The sequence below is a fragment of the Eulemur rufifrons genome, chromosome 17 (genome assembly GCF_041146395.1).
Source record: "Eulemur rufifrons isolate Redbay chromosome 17, OSU_ERuf_1, whole genome shotgun sequence".
NCBI classification, from domain to species: Eukaryota; Metazoa; Chordata; class Mammalia; order Primates; family Lemuridae; genus Eulemur; species Eulemur rufifrons.
The window spans coordinates 33,488,573-33,503,805 of NC_090999.1; the positions used below are offsets into that span (position 1 = coordinate 33,488,573).

The 15,233-nt window shown below is 34.7% G+C and overlaps 1 protein-coding gene across 2 annotated transcripts in view; it reads left to right on the forward strand.

Moving 5' to 3' along the window:
* NDUFS4 (NADH:ubiquinone oxidoreductase subunit S4) overlaps nt 1-13,104 on the forward strand; it is a 111,718-nt gene extending 98,614 nt beyond the window's left edge. For both annotated transcript variants that reach the window (XM_069492430.1, XM_069492431.1), the window contains one exon: nt 12,883-13,104. In XM_069492430.1, coding sequence (XP_069348531.1) covers nt 12,883-12,986 — 104 coding nt within the window. In that variant the 3' untranslated portion in view covers nt 12,987-13,104. The remainder of the gene's footprint in view (nt 1-12,882) is intronic.
* The last annotated feature ends 2,129 nt before the right edge of the window (nt 13,105-15,233 follow it).

Below are 15,233 nucleotides of genomic sequence, written 5' to 3' on the forward strand. Positions count from 1 at the left end.
CCCAAGTTGCTTTTGTCTTCCCTTGTGTTATGTGATGGGGTTGAAGGATGGGGAGGATGGTGAAACTGCCTCTTGGAGAAGGAGGGTGGAACACAGCTGTAGAAAATTTAGATAGTGGAAGAGTAGGATCTACTATCATTTACATGCTAGCAAAAAACAGAAGTGGCTCCCCGTTTGATCTGATTTGAAACTTTGCGACTTATCTCTGGTATGTCATTTTACACGCCCCCTCCCCCCCGTTGTGTTTTTCTCATTGTTGTTAGCTGTAAAAACTCTTTGAAATTCGCAAAATAAAGGAGGGTTTTTTCCAGGAATTAGAAAGGCAGTGAGGAGCTGTGAAACTACAGCTCCTGTCCACAGGGGGTCTGTTGGTGTGGAAGACCCCCCCTCTGAAGTAATAAGTAGAAGCAGGAAAGGAAGGTAACAGGTCTGGCCCTGTATCCAGGAAAATTTTAAAAAGATAATTGGAGATGTAGCTCAGCACTTAGAAGTATCCAAGAAGTGGACACCATCAGTAAGGTCTAGACTTCCACCTAACTTAACCTCCATCCATATATCTGTTATGGGGTGGGGAACCTCTGGCCTTCTGATTTCAAGATTCCTTTTTAAGCACCAAAGGAGGCAAGAAAAGCTTCATCTTTCTCTGCTGTACCCCTTTTAATAAAAGGATTTGTTCTGTAAAATTTGGATTCAGTCAAAAGGCTGCATTTAAGGACCTGGAAGGCCACATGTGGAGCCGCAGGGTTTTACAAACCAGAGCCACAGGTTCCCTACCCCTTTAGGCAGATGTTATAGCCAGTTCAAAGTAAAAGTCAAAACAGCACAAATATATATGTGGAATAAAGGAATGTGATGAAGTGCAAATGGGGACAAAAGTGGGGGGTTTGGGGAGGGGTCAATTAAGTAGGATACAGGATGGGATATATACACACACACATCAGTTATGTACAATTTAAAAAGAGTTGCCAAACATGTGAAAGACAAGGAACTGAGCTAAAATCTGATAACCTGGAAGGGGAAGGGTGTGCTAGAGACAATGCACAGTTTTCCATTGAAACACAATTTTTTTCTACTCCTGTCCTTTTTTTGATAAGGAAATAATCTCAAAGAGATTATTCATGATCAAAAATTAAAATTGGCCTGATTATTTACATAGGTATAGCAAAAGTGTTAATTTGCCATATAAGCTTCCTTGTTCACATTGCTGAAAGTTTTTATACAGAATCTCTGTATAGAATCTCAGATTGGACTTTTAAAAGTCTCTTGAGTCTAGGATGCCAAGCCATAAACTTGCCACCATATTTCTTCTGCAGTACCTACTAATTTGGGCAAATTCCTCCCTTAAAATTCCAAAAATATCCTACAGGTTCCCCTGTAAGGCTGGGAACCCTATAAGCCAGATGGCAGGCCACTTTTCTAGAAAGACTTTGTAAACATTGGCTCTATAAAGTCAACCTTAAGTGCCTTAAAATTGTCTGTTCATATCAGATTAAATGAGCATCACTCTAAAATGTGTCCTTCCAGGTAAGGCCTAGATTGTATAACCAATGTTTTCAATTATGTCCTAGTACTCAGAATCATGGACATAAGCAAATAGCTATATTGTGATGAAAATAAGAATATTCAGTAGAGTTTCCAAATTCTGGAGGTGTCACACAGGGAAAATGAGATATCATTCACAAATATTTCATTTCAGTTTGCAAAGGAGACACTACTAAATTGTAATGAGTTATAGAAACCTTACAAGAAAAGAAAAAAGGCTTCCTTATATGTCCAAAAAATAGAACAGTAAAATGATATCAACCATATTCCAAACATACAATTATCATCATTCCTCATCAGTTCATTCATTCCTATATATAATTGATTCTTGTCCCACTGAATCACAAATGTATGTGTTTCTCTACTGGAGTTCCGGAAATACTGACTCCATCCACTGGTATGGTCTTAAAATTGTTTAAGTGATAGCATCAAAAACCTGTACCTCAAAGTACCTGGCATAGTTCTTTTCCACGGGACTCTGAGATAGCCCTTCTTTGTTGAAGATGAAGCACTCTGCCCTGTAGTTGATTGCAAGAGCTTGAAGGGAAGCATCAGAGTAAAACAAAAAAATAAAACTATTTGTAGATGATATAAATGACTATAGGTGACATTACTGATAATTGTCAAAAGTGAAATATATGAGTTTATAACAAGAATACAACTGAAAGTCAATTCAAAAAGTTGTGGACAAAATATCTGTAAATATAATCATTTAAGCTTATTTTGACAGTGAACATTCATCTAATTTATAAAAATAGATGAACACAGTCTTTACAGAGGAAAAAATCTTGAGATGACATAATAATCCTGAGATATAATATACCATGAATAAGCCAAGCATATAGTAAGAATATCAAGTAAAAAGATTCAGTAAGTCTGGAGTATGTCCTAAATATCTGTGTGTTAATAAAACTCAGATAAGTGACATGCATTCCAAATTGACATTTACTGGCCTAGAAGATGCAAGATTTAAGCTACAGAAGCAAAGATATGACCAAGTTAATATTTTTAAAAAGAACTGAAATGATGACTGGTAAACCATACTGTTATATAGTCTATAATCAGGCAAAGCAGTACAAGGGCTCTGATAAATAGAACATATCATGGACAATGAGGGCATTGATAAATCTCTAGGAACTTATATAGCACACGATTTTGGAATTACTTATAATAATAGCATTTTACCCATTAAATTTAACCTCAGGATGGCTAAGCATTTTCTCTCACTTGATAATTCTTCCCATACTTGACAACTCTTTTCAAGTAGCTCATTAATAATAGCATATCAAACAAACCTAATTATGTCTAGCACCTCTCTTTTTACAAAGTGAAAGAATATGTCTTTGTAATTTTCCAGAAGCCCTCTGGGGAATCTCAAAGATAATTCTAGGTGCAAAGATGTCCTGAAAGTTTTATTTTACATTTAGGATTCAACTTTGGGAAGGCAAAAATCAAAAGCTCTCAGGAGATGTGAGCACTTAGGGTAGGTATTGGATCACAACTGCCTGAGAAATCATCTTTGGCTGCTCATTTCAAAGTCACAATAAAACTTACAAAAATGAACATAGAAGGTTATATGACTATAAAGAACCTTAGTTCTTACATAAGTGATCAAGGACTTAAAACACTTTTAAGATTATTCTGATTAGCCATAGAACCTTTGCATTTAAGGCAGGTGAGACATACAAAAGAATCATCCTTCATATTATAGGCAAAGATGGTAAACAAAATTGAGCAAACATTACTAAGATTTTAGCACATTTCATAGCTTTTCAGATTTATTTTTTGCACATACAGTAATCCAAAGCAGGCCGGGCGCGGTGGCTCACGCCTGTAATCCTAGCACTGTGGGAGGCCGAGGTGGGCGGATCGTTTGAGCTCAGGAGTTCGAGTCCAGCCTGAGCAAGAGCGAGACCCCATCTCTACTAAAAATAGAAAGAAATTATATGGACAGCTAAAAATATATATAGAAAAAATTAGCTGGGCATGGTGGCGCATGCCTGTAGTCCCAGCTACTCGGGAGGCTGAGACAGGAGGATCGCTTGAGCTCAGGAGTTTGAGGTTGCTGTGAGCTAGGCTGACGCCACGGCACTCACTCTAGCCTGGGCAACAGAGTGAGACTCTGTCTCAAAAAAAAAAAAAAAAAAAAAAAAAGCAAATAAAATTTCCTTTCTGCAAATATTATATTAATAAAACTTTCTATATCCATTCATGTTTTGCCTTTTACCATTCTTTCTCATTCTGGCACAGTCATTTTACTTTAGGATACAACCCTTTTTCCCTTTTTTTTTTTTTTTGAGACAGAGTCTCGCTTTGTTGCCCAGGCTAGAGTGAGTGCCGTGGCGTCAGCCTAGCTCACAGCAACCTCAAACTCCTGAGCTCAAGGGATCCTCCTGTCAGCCTCCCGAGTAGCTGGGACTGCAGGCATGCACCACCATGCCCGGCTAATTTTTTCTATATATATTTTTAGCTGTCCATATAATTTCTTTCTATTTTTAGTAGAGATGGGGTCTCGCTCTTGCTCAGGCTGGTCTCGAACTCCTGAGCTCAAACGATCCGCCCACCTCGGCCTCCCAGAGTGCTAGGATTACAGGCGTGAGCCACCTCGCCTGGCCCCTTTTTCCCTTAATAAACAAAAACACAGTGTTACCTTATATACAAAGTTATTTTATTACCTTACATACAGAGTTATACCTTTCTACCACTATTGCTCCTAGTAGAGTTTCATTCATGTATATTATATCTTTTAACCAAAGTTACTTTGATTTCACAGAGAAACTGGGAAATGGATAATTGAAAACTGTTACACCAGCATTTTAGTAGACTAGCAGAGCTCATAAGTACATATAACACAACTTTCTACAACCATATGCATTCCTTGTACTCCAGCCTCTCCAAGTGACAAACATGTTCAGTAACAAATTCAAAGATAACTTCTCTGTAGCATATAAAAATAAGAAGGCTATAGAAACTTAAAATTTTACTTAGTAATTATAGGAGAGAAAAGATTTCTTACCCATTGCTAGGTTCATGGCTAAGACTACTATAATAAAAGACAGTTAAAAATAGAAAAGCACACAGTTTTATTTAATATAAGTTTATGTGACACGGAGCCTTCAGAGATGAAGACCCAAAGAAACAGGAAAACCTGTGTATTTTATGCTAAATTTGATGAAAAAGTATAGTTATGCAGAATTATGATTGGACAAAGGGGCTATGATCTAATTAATAAACTGGAGGGAACTTAGGCCTGTTCTGATTCTTCTGTGTCCCTCTGTGACATTCCTTTCTTTTGGGTAAGATAACATACTATAAAACCTAATTACTATTGAAATAAAATTGTCAGAATAATGAATCAATTTGGTTAAACACAAAAAGTATAATGGAATAAAAATCTATCCTTGTATTATATTTAACACTGATAAATCAGAAAACACAGGTGTTTTTATTAAAAACCAAAATTATTAATCTTCTTTGTCAAAGATTTACCTATATTATATAAGCTTCTGAAAATGTTTCAGTTTGTTCCCCTGAGAATACTTTTTAAATTTAGCTCATTGAAAGTATTAGAAGTTCAATTTTTTGATTTTCTGAGAATTTTAGGGTTGTGCAGTTTATATAATCCCTTACTTTTCTCTATAAGCTAATCAGAACAGAGTTCCTTAAAGAGACTTTGTAATTCATTAATGCCATCTGGAGGTAGAAAAACATTACCTATACACACAATGAAAAGCTTTTCTGAATACAAATATGTTGATAGACATACAGTCAAATAGAGAGGTAATAACTTCAATTCTAACTTTAGCCATGGGTTAATAATAAGAACAAAATTATGGAATTTTTGGTTCTATATGAAAGAGTTGTTCTCAGTTAAATTCTCAATTGATTTGAGCTCAAAATAGAAAAGATTAACAAACTAGACCTCTGTCTTTTCTCACCCAACAAAGAATAGACCTCTATAAACCATTAATCTGTTTATGGGGATCATCAAATGGTCAGCTTCCAAAACCAATTCCCAAAATTAGTAGAGAGCAAAATTAATTAGAAAAACAGTCAGCAAAGTTCTCTTGCTGCTTTGGATTCACCACTTGGAGCCATGAAAACCAGCATATGAGCTTAAGCATAAAGTGCACCATTTCTTTGGTGAAGAAGTTTGCCTGCTTTGGATGTCTCAGTTGTTAAAAGAAAATTTCCAGAAAAAGATACAGTGACTCTAACACAGACATACAATAAACATGTATTGAAGAATTTATTTGACTCATATAATATATGGGAGCCAGGCAGATGTTCAAAGGACAAGTCAAAACAGCACAGATTTGTATGGGGTAAAGAAATGTTGAGATGAGTTGCAAATGGAGACAAAACTGGTTTTTCTGGGACTGGGTTGGGGGAGTCAATTAAAACACTGCAAGACAGGCCAGAATTTATATATCTGTCAGTTACAGTCAATTCTCTTTATTCATGGTAGTTATGTTCTTTAAAGTCACCTGAACGCTAACTTAGCGAATACTGAACTATTGCTCCTAGGAGGGGATATACATGGTTAGGTTTACTGCAAGCCTCTGGTGGCATCATTGTGTTAGCTAATACATAACTTTGTTTTATGTGTATTTCTGTTTAAAGACATTTTATTTAATATATACTGTTGATTCATCAACACTGAACTCAGGCCAACAGCACTGTATCTCATGCCTGAACAAAGCCTATCTAACACACACACTGTCACATCACAGCCTTCTTGCGCTTAGGGACATTGGATAGCACTTTGCTACTCTTGGGGGCCATTTTAAAAAATGAAATCACCAAGAAGCACAAAAATGCAAAAAATGTGGCACTAAATAGACCACAAAAAGTATACTTGCGTACAGTACGAAAACTGAAACAAGAAGGCAAAGCATTGCTTTGCTTGACCTTGGTTGAGAACATGAGTGTTTGGTGACTCAAATTTTTTGCCATTCTGCACATGCCACAAATGACCACAGAAGCACCGTAAGTATTGATTTTGTGGTTATAAATAAATTTTAGTGAGTAGGCACATTCACAAATACAGAATCTGCAAATAATGACAATTATTTGTACCTACAACTTACAAAGTTGTTTTTTTTTTTTTTTTTTCTTACATAGTTCTTTCCTCCCAATTTCCAATCCCAGGTCCTAGCGCTGTCTTGTGGCTAGGAAAATGTTCAACTTGACTGCTAAGGCTCCTAGGGCAGGATAATTATAATTTTTCTCATAGCGGTAGTGTTATACATTATGGCTTAGTGAGGTTCCTAGAACATTGCAGGTTAAATAGGATTCTAGGAATTCCTATGAGTAGCCTACATCCCAGAACAGTTACATCAAAATCTCTGGGAGTGATTTTTGCCTATTTGTGTATAGTCTCTTTCTCCAGAAAAATGTGTTCTAAATTTCTAATGACTGATTTTCAAATGTACTTTTGGAACACAAAAGCTGGAGTAATTGATTAATACCCTGGTTTGTTTTATGGCAAATTCTGAATACTGTGGTTCCAATTACTACTTTGGAATACTATATAGCAAGTATATTATTTGATAAGATAAAATTTAAGGGGGTCATTGACTGTCACCAAGTGGGGTTTTTTTCTCTTGAGAGATGGAGCAACTGCAGCAGGTGTAGGGTATCTAATCTAATGAATATTTCAGGTGCCTCATGTTTTCACCTTACTTGTTTAATCATTTTATATAATTTTCATGGAGAGAATTGCTTTGCCAGTATATCCAAAACCCTACTATTTCTCCTCCATAGTATTTTCTAAAAGAAGGTCTAGGATACTTTTAAATTATTCTGAACCTTCCCACCTACCTCCACCATACCCTGCCCCCATATTAAATATGTACTCAGGACTTTCAAAATAGAGGGACTTTTAAAGTGAAATTCCTGAAAAGCTATTTTTCTCCCACCCCCACCCCTTATGTTAAATTTATGTTTTACTTTCAGCCAGGTATAATGTGGGTACATAGCCTGCTGAGGAATCACTTTGGCCTCCCAAAGCTTTGCTATTCTGATCCCAGGCCTCAGCAGTGACGGTCAGTTATGTTTTTGCCAAATGATGTGGTGGTTCTCGTTCTGTGCACAGAGGAAGGCTAGGAAAAATCATTAAACTGTTCACTTCCAAATTAATGTCAGGGTTTGAGATTAGGGTATTAGAAGAGAAAGGCATTAATGAAGGTTACTAGAGGTAAAACATTTCACAAGCAAATAAAGAACTTGTGAGTGTTTCTCTGTATTTTTGCATTACTGAACCATAAATGAAATTGTTCTGTAAATAAAAATGGAATTCATCTTTTTCTGTCTCATACATGGAATTCATAAGTTAATTGTTGTGGTCTGGTTTTATTCAGAGCCTTTTTTTTTGGCATTTGAGAAGATTACACTAAATATTCATATCATAGGAAATAGAATCTCCTAACCATTATGGAGAACTACAAAATAAACTGGTATATTCTCAAAAAAAAGAAATTAGGCATAGGATATTAAAGATAACATTTTAAGTTTATCAGAGCATTTGCCAAAGGTACTTCTGTGATAGTAGGGCTTAAAATTCAAAATATTTTTGTGAAAGCATTCCAGTGTGTGATATAGCAAAGGGAGTCATCTTCTTACCATTTAGGTGCTGGTAGTTGGATATGTGGCTAATCCATGCCATATGGCTGCTGTCCTCTGGGAAGTGAAGGCAGCCCTGGGAGCTTTACCCCATCTCTAGGGCAGCTGCCTTGGACTCAGTTGCTTTGATCATCTTCTGTTACACAGCTGGGAAGAGCAAGGGATGGTTTTCAGTGTTCTAATAGGACAACATATGGGACCACTGTCATTGTAGACTATACCTTCATTTTATATAAGCATTCTTCAGAGTGCAAATGTTTTCACTTCCATGATCCTATTCAAAAAGACAAGTTTGGCTTCTTTGTTTTACCAAAAAAAAAAAATTTTTTTAGGGTTGAAAAAAAATTCTTATGGAAATTTAAACATTTCACTTGTAAGATTCTATTCTTAAATTTCTACATTCTGTTTCTTGTAAGATACATTGCATTCTTTTCAGGAACAAGTTTCAAATAGAAGTAGAAAAATGAATATAATTCATCTAAATTGTTAAGTACACTTTTAATGTCCTTTCAAGTGTTGGTATTTTTTAAGTTATTTTGTCTTTTTAGCTAAAGCTCACTGCTTGCTCAAGTAACCTTTATATTCAAGTATAGTGGGACCAGTAAATTTGTTCTTCCAGGTACCGTAAGGTAAACACTTTGGAGGACGATACTTGGAAATGTGATCAGATTCTTAAAAGTATTCCAAAAAAGAACAAATTTTTATTATAGTGACAGCCCTACATAGTAGAAAAGTTTTCTGGATGATGGATAGAAAATCCAAAGGGAAATTTATGTAGATTCTGACTTTAGTTTCAGTCTCTTAGTAAATTATCATCAGACTTCCTCATACCCTTGTTTTTACTTAATTTTAGAAGCACAGTTGCTTGTGCAACTTTGGGAACAAAGTTGTTTTCCACAAAAAGGAAGGGAAAGAAAATTTTTCCCCTTTACAACCTAACAGTCATGAGTGGTTGAGTGGTTGTGGTAGAGTAATTACATAGAGATGGATCCCATTAGCAAACGCAGGTTTCTTCCATGTGTATTTTTGTTTGTTTTTAACAGGGTGCTTTGCCCATCTACATTCCAATCCCTGTCATGATACTTCTATTTATTGTTGTTATCACCATCAACAGCAACTATAATCTGGCTCACAATTCCCAAGAGCTAGCTCACTCCTTAGTTACCAGGAGAAAACCCAAACCAGTTGTTCTTTTCTGTGTATAAAACTTCAGTCTTCTCACATTGCAGTGACCCTGACAGCATTTTGAAACTCCATAGCCAGAATGGATAATAGATCTATGTCTGAGTTCTGATGTAGTAAAAAGAATTCTTTTTCTCCCTGTTGAAAAACTGAGTGAATAAAGGAGGTATGAATCAGGTATGTGTTTGTGTATAGCACTAGTTCCTACATATTTCCAAGTGCTTTCTCATTTTTTCTACAGTTTCATTCATAGTGTCTTTATTGAGTTGAAGAGTATGTGTTGGGAACATAGGTTGTCTCACCCATCATCTGGCAACAAAAGGTCATGGAGGTTTTGGGTAACTTGCCAATGGTCATTGTAACCAAACAGAATCTACACTAGACACCATTTCCTTCCTTAAAATTGGCGGTAAGCATTTGGGAGACAGACTTATTTTCCAAGGATTCTTAAAAGTCTTTGCAACATATTGTTTTTAAATAAAAGGGAAAAAGTTACGAGATCACACAGAATGAAAGGAAATGTGCGAAAAAGATAAAAATTGCAATTACAGGATATTTTTAAAGAAATGCAGTTCTATTTATGAGGTAGGTAGATGCGTAGCTTTAAAGTCAACTTGGGTTAAAGCCCTGGCTTTGCCACTCAGCCCTGTGACTCCAGGCTGCTTATTTTCTCTATGCTTTATTTTTCCTTATAAGTTAATGTGAAATTAAGGTATATATAATGCCTGCTTCTTAAGGCAGGCAAGCTATAAACGCAATAAAAATCTCAATAAAAATATGTTTAAAGCACTTAGCACAGCCTAGAACATAGAACACCAAGCATGCTCTTGCCTCAAGACCTTTGCCATTGCTGTTCTTTGCCTAGAAGCTCTTTTTCGAGACATTTACATGACTTACTCCCAGACCTCCTTAAGGTCTTTACTCAAACATTACCCTCTCAGGGAGGGAGGGCTCCCCCATCTACTCCATCTAAAATGTTTTCTGCTTAGTACTCATTAGCATATGATATGTACTTTTAATTTAGATATTATTGTATTAGCACCTAATATACTATATATTTACTTATTAATTTCTTTTCCCCTACTAATGTCAAGAAGTTTGAGAAATTTTTCTGGTTTATTCATTGGTTTACCTCCAGTGTCTAAAAGCAGTCCTCAACATAAAGTAGGCAATCAAAAATATTTATTAAATGAATAGCAAATACTTGGTAAAATATTATTGTTATATCTGCTTTATTGAATATTTTTATAATTATCAGCATCATTTGCTGATGAATATGAAAAGTGCTTAAGATTTTTATGTTAAAGTTACCATGCTCACATCACAGTATTAATTTGTTTACCAAAAACCTTTCTATGGTTAGTAACTAAGTTAAATTATAGCCAACCCAAAACATCACAAATTCAAATTGAATGAGCTCCAATATGATGAAAATTTATTTATATCCATATTTCACTTAATATAGATGATGTGTTGCTAGGTGGTTATGAATCAAATTTGAAGAAATAATAGCTTGACATTTATTGAGTGCTTACTAATAAGCTGCTTGCTAAGCATTTTAGATGAATTAACTTGTTTAATCCTCATAACAACCATATGAAGTAGACACTATTCTTATGCCCTTTAGGAAATTTTTTGAAATAGAAATGTACATTGTTAATGTACTTATTTTGTAAGTTCAGATTCTCTTAAAGTGAGATACAGCTTTGTAACTTTTTTTAGTGGGTAAGAAAGTACTCAAAACATTTTCTCTGTTCTGTGAAAGTATGGTTGTGTTGAGCAAAGAAATTGCATTAGCATTTTGTCTCTTGGATTCTGATGTTTCATTTGCTTTCCTGCTTCTCATTTCCTTATAGTTATTGGACTTTTCTTTGAAGGTGAATGGAGTTCTAACAGTGGGAGTGTAGTTTTCTATTATGGATAAAGTCGTTTAAGTTAATTTGAAGTACTCTGTTAAATGTTATGATTTTCCCTTTTAGACAAGAGCAGCAGTATACTTTGATGACTTGAGTTTCAAAGGCTTCATTTTTGTGGCAAAAACTGAATTCTAAGACTATTGAGATGTAAGTTTTGTGGCAGCAAATATTATACTGACCAATATATCAAGAAGTTTACTTAATTAGACTATATAATATTCAATATGGACATTTATACATAATTGCATGATGCAGCTGTGAATCAGATGTTTCAAGATGAGTTTACTTAAAGTCTTTAGAGAGAGAAATGATAAGGTATAGGGATGATGTCTTAGTTTTGCATTGCTATAAAGGAATACATGAGACTGGGTAATTTATAAAGAAAAGAGGTTTATCTGGCTCATGGTTCTACAGGCTGTACAAGAAGGGGAGCAGACGTGTCAAATGCTGAGAGACAGAGTAAGAGGGAGAGGAGGGGCTACCCCCTCTCTTTCAACAACCAGGTCTTGCATAAACTAATAAAATGAGGAGAACTCACTCATTACTGCAGGAAGGGCATGAAGCCATTTCATGAGGGATCTGTCTGCCGTGTCCCAAACACCTCCCACTTGGCCCCACCTCCAACACTGGAGATCAAATTTCAACATGAGATTTGGAGGGGACAAATATCCAAACCATACCTGATGGGAAAATTGATCTTAATGAAGAAAAGTGAGAGTTATGGGGGTTAAAAAGGAATAGAAGGGTGTTGACTTGCTTGTTTCCCATATCTTAGGGGAACTAAAGAACAGAGAACTTAAAGTAGAAGATGTAGGCATAAGTAAACCCAGTTTTAAAAATTATAAAACACTGAAAAAGCTTTGGAGAGAAGATACAAACACTCAGAAGAAAGTTTCGACCAGTCCTCAATTTTCTATGCATAAAAATCTCCTGGAATTGACAGTTAATGTGCAGCTTCCCCTACTTGCACCAGAGAGTCTGATCCATTGGGCCTTTGATCAGGCTTAAGAATTTGCATCGTTATCAAGTACTTCTGTGTTATTCTAACTAATGCAGATAGCCCTTGAAACAAAGTTGACAAACTGTTTGATTTAGCCCCCTGGATTTTGACAGGCCTACTGATTAAACTCAGATTATCTCTAATGATCCACTCCAACTATGTAATATTTATATATACACGATTTTCTGTATCCCTTCAGATGACTTCCAAACGGTTGTAACGCCACCATCTTTTAGAAGAACAGTGATATGGGTCATATTGTTCAGTGCTCCTCATTGTAGAGTTTCTAAAAAAGTCACATGTTTAACCACATACAGGAATGGAAATTTTTATGTAATATATAGAAATTGGTGAGCAAGGAATAATGAGCAAGGAGAAATTGAATTATGGGTTATGCCTGTATTTGACATATAGCAAATCATCTTCAGGCAATCTTTTGGGCTCTCTTCTCACACAGGATTATAAGGGAACAAATTACTAAGTATATTTCAGATGCGTTGACACATACTCTTGATGATAAACATTAAATTATAAAATTTAACCTCTGGCTTGTTGTCTTCTTCAGGTATCCTCTTTAATTCTGTTCCTATGGGTTTGTTTTTGTTCTTCTTCCCCTAGGGTGGAGCTATGACATTGAAGAGAGGAAGGTTCCAAAACCCAAGTCCAAGTCTTACGGTGCAAACTTTTCTTGGAACAAAAGAACAAGAGTATCCACAAAATAGGTTGGCACTGACGACTGTATCTCTGTTCTTGACTGTGAATAAAGTCAGCTGTGCAGTATTTATAGTCTATGTATAATACATTTCTTAATCTCCTAATAAATTTGACCTTTAAATTACAAATACATTTTGTGGTGTCTATTTTAAATGTTTTTTGATGTCTCAAATTGAACATGTTAAAATTTTCTATATAGAGAGGAGATTTGAGGTGGTCATACCTCTAGGAAATCTTAATACTTAGAATCTATTAAAAGGAATTCTTGAAATTGTCTGCAACAGTGGTGTTTTATGTTCACTTTTTATAGCCATTTCCCAAGTTAATAGTGGTTATAAACTACCAGCCATCATTATAAAAACACTGTCTTAGAAATTTTTATGTTTTATCATAGGTAAAGTACATGATCACATTGAAATCTTATAAACCTAAACCCAAATCTCATTATTGAAGTTCTCTTTAACTAGAACTTTATATTCACAAAGCTTCTTTGAGCCTGAATGAATTGTATTTCATACTAATCTCTGCCCGGAAATCAATACTTTACAATTTTAAGGGGTTCAGGTAAAGATTTTATATTCTTAGGAATTGAAAGAGTCAGAGAAAATAAAATAAAGTTCATTGATGGGGATTTTTAGTGTTCACTGTCGGTTTTTGGAAATATAAGTAGATATAAGCTTTTGTTGTTTGATAACTTGTACTGTAAGACCTAAATGATTAACAAACACATGCTGTCTTATTAGACGATTCAATAAACACTTTGTATACTAACCCTCACAATAACTATTAGTAGGCACTATAGTTTTCCCCATTTTGCAAAGAAAAGACATAAATCAAGGCTTAAAAGGATTAAATAATTTGCTCAAGATCACACAGGTCCTAAATGCCAGAGCTGGGACTTGAACTAATGTCTATCTTCAAAGCCCATACTCTTAATTACTTTTAGTTATAAAGAAATAGAATTGATTAATGACAGGTGATTTCTTAGGATTGTTAATATGTTGTTTGATTTACTAAATACATTTTCTTAGAACTGCATTTCATAAAACCACTAATAGCACATTGACCTAGCACAACAACAAAACACATCATAGTATAAATTTGTACACTCTCATTTTGGAGAGCATATTGGCAATGTTTTTTCAACATATTATTGCATATTACATTTAATTTGAAAAATCCATTTCTAGGCAAATAACCCATGGATATATATAAAGGTAAGTGTACAAAGATATTTATTGTAGAATTGTTTCTAATAGCTAATAAAGTTGAAACAATCTAAATGTCTACTAAAAGGGGAACAGTTGTTAAAAACAACAAGAAATATCTGTATTAGCTTTTTGGAATGATGTTCAAAATGTATTACTAAGTGAAAAAAAACAAGAATAGTAGATACTACATGTGGAGGTGAGATGAGGTGGCTGATACTTACATATATGTACCTAGAATATTTTAGAAAAGATATGTAAGAAATTCTTAATGGTGATTTTTAATAGATACCATTGGATTGGTTGTGAGAAAGGGGGAGGTTTTTCACATTTATTTTAACTTCTAACACACTGAATATATTATACAGATGTATTATTTTTATAATTTATATATACACACACACACACGCACGCAGAAGGCCCACTACATTTTATATGTTGGCCATTTTAGCTTTACTTGAAAAAAATATACATTTTAGCAACTAGTATTTTAGAATTTGAGATGAAAGGTAAACTTTGAGGAATGATAAAATATACATGTTAAGAATCCCCAGTTTTGGAAAATTCACAAATTCATGGAAGTTAAGCAACATGCTCCTGAACAACCAATCGCTCAAAAAAGAAATTAAAAGGAAAATCAAAAAATATCTTTAAACAAATGAAAATGGACATATAACATACCAAACTTATGGGCTGTAGCAAAAGCAGTTCTAAGAGGGAATGTTATCGCAATAAATGCCTACATCAAAAAAGAAGAAAAATCTCAAAGAAATGTAAGACATTTCAGAGACTACAAAAATAACTAAGCCCAAAGTCAGTAGAAAAAAGGAAATAATAAAGACCAGAAAAGGAATAAATGAAATAGAGATCATAAAAACAATAGAAAAGATTAGTGAAACTAAGAGTTGGATTTTGAAAAGATAGAATTGACAAACCCTTAGCTAGACTAAGAAAAAAAGATGACTCTAATAAATATAACTGAAAGGGAAGACATTGTAATTGATATCACATAAATACAAAGGATCATGAGAGACTATGAATAATTAC